We start from the raw sequence: 5,125 nt of genomic DNA, 5'->3' as shown, positions 1-5,125 counted from the left end.
TAAAATATGCAAGAATAAACATATGATAGTAGAATTTTCACGAAAAATAAGTTTCCTGTGAAGGAATGAGCTGTGCAAAAGGGGAGAAAATCTCAACATGTGAACGATTGGCCTTATCCATAGAAGCATTATTGTTGAACTATTGTCGTGCGAGTACTGTTGGTCATCCGGCAAAAGAAGTGAGATGGGATAAGCCTTCGAGCGGCACAATCAAATTAAATGTGGATCCATCTAGCACAGTTGTTGTTGGTGCTGTCCTTAGAGATGATGCAGACGATTTCATTGCAGTAGATAACTATTTTATTAGCACAACCATGAATGCATGCACAGCTGAAGCTTTGGCAATCAGGAAGGGACTTGAACTTGCAAACTCTCTGGGTATCCGTAAATTACTGGTCCATTCGGATTGTGCGGAACTGGCAAAGGAGATTCAGCAAGGATTGATCAACTCAATAGCAGCCCCTATTCTTAATGATTGCCTTGATATTTGTAATAATTTTGGCCATGTTATTTGTGAGCATTGTGCGCGAGAGACGGCTCACGTGCTCATGAACTAGCTAGTAGGGCTAGGGTCAAACCTCGAGGTGTGTGGATGGAGAAGTCTCCCTCTTTCATTCGTAGTTTTATTGTGGACAATGTATCTATTTTTGAGTTGAAATAAAGCAAGCCATGATGGCATTCCCTCAAAAAAATGCAAAAAATATAAAAATAGCAAAAACTTGCACACAACTTTGCACTGAATTGCACTTTTTAATATGAAAAATTAATAATCATATGCAATTTTGGCACATATTGCATAGTATTGTTTGTATATATTTACATTCACACAACATTTCAAAAATAACCACAAAAGAAAATTAAAAATGAACTATTAAAATAAAAGCAAAAATAGATAAAAGGGAAAATGAAAAAAATAGAAAAGAAACAAAAGGAGACCGGGGAAGGCTAGGTCGCACCTAGTAATGGGCTTGGGCCTATTCAGAAATCAACTGACCCAAGTATGTGGTCAGTGGATTGCGAACCAACATGTGGTTGGATGGTTACGAGGACAGTGGTATCCCCAGTCCAGCAGGGTTCGAGTCCTAGACTTGGCATTGGTGCTTGCATTATTCCTGTATTTATTTCAGGCTTCCATTCAGTGGAGGAGACGTTCCCGTCGACTACAAGACGCCAATGGTGACTTCATAAAATTTTCAAGATGTTATGCCGGCTCGGTCTCCCGGGGATGTTCATAGGGGTAGGGTGTATGCTCGTGTATGTGAGCAACTTCGATTGTACTGTGTTCAAAAAAATGTGGTCAGTTGATTTAGCACAAACCAAATGCCTCGGAGAACAAATTAGAAATTAGAAAAAATAATAAAAGCATGAATCACGAAGCAAGATCAACGGCACAAAAATCAACTGACCCAAATTAAAATTTCAGGCGACTTATATGCAGCTCAATTGATATTTTATTCTATACTCTTTGTCAAACATACATAAATCTGACTTGCACAGAAATCGGTACACCTTATATTCTGAAACAATAAGTGTAATCGCAATCAGCGATAAATGATCCCTGTTCATTTGCGTTTCAAACTGTTTTCTTTACAAATGTAAACATCGTCGAGGAACGAACACGGCTACCGTTCATTACTGTCATTTGTCTCTCTTACATTAACACTCTCTAAACCGGGAATCAAGTGAATGACCGAGCTGCATGTTATTGTTAGCAAGTCGATCGTCATGCTCAACATCACATATATAGAGCTATAGAACTCCACCGCCGCACCTGCTCACGTCTACTACATGTACGTAAATACATGCCTGCATGCTTAAATACGCACGCGTCCTCCACGAAACAAAAACTAAACCATGCACCGATGCACGACATGTACGGCGCTCAGCTAGCTACTGATGACCTCTTCCAAGAGCTTGTACCTCCTAACCCTCGGTCTTCCCCGGGCGACGCCAGGAGAGGGCGGCCCGGCGCCGCGGTTGGCACGGACGCCACTGCTCAGGTCAGACGCCGACCGCTGCAGCAGGAGCCGCCGCCGCTGTTGCTGCTTCTTGATAGGCTTGTTCAGCTCCGCGGTGAAGTCGCCGCGAGCCGCGACCTTCCCCGGCATCGATCTGCTGCCACCGCTGCAAACCGGGACATCCATGCGGTCAGCGGCCGGCACAGGCCGGCCGGGCACTTTGAAGGTGGATATCACCGGGCTAGGAACGGCGCCGCCGCCGTCGCCGCTTCCTTGCCCTGCCCTCAGGCACCAGTTGCATGTGCCGTACGCCTCCGCCTTGGGGTACCAATCCGTGCAGTACCTGACGTGACACATGACCATGTGTACACATTTAGTTGCTAAGTAGTACGTACATACGGAGTCCATGCAGATACCTTGAGTGCATGTTTAACGTTATTGCATGCACTGTCGCACGCATCTTCAGATGGTAGACACGTGAAAGATCAAAGAACTGAGCAATGGCGACCGATCGATATGCAGATGACTGAACTAGCTGGATGTCTACACATGGTACAGCGACCATACAGCTTTATATCAACATCGATCGGGTGTGTGTATATCTCTTGGGTCTTTGGCCGGCCCCATTTTGTTGACGAATTCTCGTGGAATCGTGCAAAAAGTCGGAACAAATTAATTGGCTGGATGTAGGGCCGGGCCGGGCACAGGGTGGCGAAAATGATATATCGGAGATAGATATGTGTATGCCAAACGTGTCACCAAATATATGTATGGAAACTCAAAAGGGGATTGCCATTGAACAGTTCTGATTCAGATGAATCCAGGCACGAAACTAATCCATTAACTGCTGGCATTGTATGGTGCTTCAAAGCTACTTCCTCCGTTCGAAAATACTTGTCGTAGAAATGGATACAAATGGATGTATCTAGAACTAAAATACATTTAAATACATCTATTCCTTGGACAAGTATTTCCGAACGGAGGGAGTAGATGAATTCAAGTACACAAGTACTTCAAGCTAGATGATGATGATGATGCAGAATTAATGATGAATAGCCATATGCGAATCAATGCTTGCGTATGTTGGTGTGTTAGCTAATTCCATGTGCACATGTTTGTGATATGCTGTGTCGTCGATCGGTTAGAACCATTTCACACACACACAAAAATCCTCCTATTTCACGAACCTGCCGTCGTTGCTAATTAACCTAGCTATCCCCGTATCCAAGAATATCCATGCAAGTAAATCCAAAATTAGCTCTTCTAATCACACATATGCGCCAACGGAAAAGAGATAGGATACATACGTGTGCTGGGAGCGGACGGAGCAGGCGTCGCAGCGGAACAGCTCCGGCAGCAGGCCATGGTCGCCGCACATGCAGCAGACGGCGGCGGAGCCCGAACCCAACTTGCCGTCGCTCCCCATGAAAATTAACGGGTATACACACCTGGCGATCGATCAATCGATCTCAGATGGATGGGCAGAGCTGCCGCATGAGATCGGTTCCGATCGATCGATCGATCGGTAGGCTTTGCTTGCCTTGTTCTTGGCAAACTACCTGCAGCAGGTCTGGAAAGAGGAATGAACTGGAGGATGGTGGGGGCGCTGCTGGCTGTGGTAGTGCTAATAAGCTGATGCGCTGTCTGCAGTAGTCTTCACACATCTCAAGATCTTGCGGAAGCTGCCCTCTTTTGTCCTCCTCCACCTCGTCCCCCATGGCGGACATGTAACGCTGTCCTGATTTATTTTTTTCAGTTAGCTTTTTGCTTTTTGGACCTTGAAGTTTATACTTTTTTGTGTGAAGCTCTTCACTGAACTGAAGAAAAAATGGGTTCAACTACTTTCTTTGTTTCACCCGGTCCACTATGCGCACAGAAAAAGTAAATTGACCATTGATATATCTCGATTGATTCTCGTTAAAAGAAGTTACCTCTATTATCTCCAAAGTCCTACACTACATTAATTTCTTCCATTGACATAACATTTTGAAATGGATTTCTCCGAAACCAGTGATGGTTATAGCAAAGTGGAGAGAGTGTATTATCGCACGACATACAACTTTTCTCCTAAATAGGGCATGACATTATTGATAAAATTTTAAACTATAAATGGGTATCAGAACGACATTATAATACATTCTTATTTCTTAGTTGTGCTATCATGTGCACAACCGGCACACATTAAGTTGTTTATAAATTCATTTATTTTAGCACTTCCATGTCTTTCACATAGGATTACTCTATTTCTATAACATGCAAGATGCTACAATTTACGCAATTAGACCGTTGGGGGAAGTAGATGGAGAGACGATATTTATTAACAAGGTTGCGTGACTCAATACCTACATTCCTTAGGCATGAGTGTGGAAGCTCCTTCACATGTACTAAATCGACACAGTAAAATCAATGACAAAGCTTGTTGAGGCCATCAGATGCATCTCAACGATCGCAACATGCTATGGTCCAATCACACCGCCACCCTTGTCATGGCCTGCAAGTACCTCGTGTCACACTTTATTTGCTTGTGCATGTAATGTACTCCCTCCATCCCATAATATAAGACGTTTTTGCAAGTTGTTTTAGCTTGCAAAAACGTCTTTTATTGTGGGGTGAAAGAAACAAGAACGATACACGCACAGCACGATAGGACATCTCCGCTGGTCCAGTAAATATCACATCTTACAAGGGCGAGTACACAAAACAACCTGAGTAATAATAATAATAGTAACAAAGACAAAAACAAATAGCGTGTCGTTTTCCAGTGGCAAAGCTGTGAAAAAGATGGCATCGAGGGGGTAAGCCACACCCCTGGCCCGTCGAAGGAATAATTGCGTTTGGGTGGACGGTCCTCGTTGGGCGGCGGGGCAAGCGTGGGCCCGCCGAAACGCGACGCGCATCTGTACCTCGTTTCACTGACAGGATCGGCCCGCGGGGCCGGCGGACGACCTGTCAGTCACACGCGACGGTCTCCTGCCCAGTAGACCTACAGAGTCAAGCGATGGCAGCCTTTGTAAATTAGCTCCAAAACAGGGGGCCGACGGGCGACGGCGGGGGGTCGGTGTGTTTTGTTTGACTATGCATATGCATGCCGCGACAGCCAATCGGATACCAGGTGATGCGTGGGCTCCACCGCGACCTAGTGGCAGGTACTACTAGTTGTACTTTGT

General features: G+C 45.0%; 1 protein-coding gene across 1 annotated transcript; it reads right to left on the bottom strand.

Annotated features, from left to right (window-relative positions):
• Positions 1-1,532: 1,532 nt before the first annotated feature.
• Positions 1,533-3,662, bottom strand: LOC123098714 (uncharacterized). The gene is made up of 2 exons (XM_044520779.1): positions 3,266-3,662; positions 1,533-2,301 (listed from the first exon to the last, which is right to left on the bottom strand). Exons 1-2 carry the CDS (start codon positions 3,382-3,384, stop codon positions 1,887-1,889), a joined length of 534 nt encoding a protein of 177 aa, XP_044376714.1. The 5' UTR covers positions 3,385-3,662; the 3' UTR covers positions 1,533-1,886.
• Positions 3,663-5,125: the final 1,463 nt, after the last annotated feature.

The sequence above is a fragment of the Triticum aestivum genome, chromosome 4D (genome assembly GCF_018294505.1).
Source record: "Triticum aestivum cultivar Chinese Spring chromosome 4D, IWGSC CS RefSeq v2.1, whole genome shotgun sequence".
In the NCBI taxonomy this organism is placed as follows: domain Eukaryota; kingdom Viridiplantae; phylum Streptophyta; class Magnoliopsida; order Poales; family Poaceae; genus Triticum; species Triticum aestivum.
Note: the sequence above shows the minus strand (reverse complement) of the source record. Positions and strands in the feature narration are given on the sequence as shown.

What these genes read in the sequence shown, in the direction of transcription:
- LOC123098714 (XM_044520779.1), bottom strand. Translation starts at nt 3,384, where the DNA reads ATGGGGAGCGACGGCAAGTTGGGTTCGGGCTCCGCCGCCGTCTGCTGC. An exon ending in TCCGTCCGCTCCCAGCACAC is followed by an intron (nt 2,302 to 3,265) that starts GTATGTATCCTA and finishes GTGTCACGTCAG; the next exon opens with GTACTGCACGGATTGGTACC.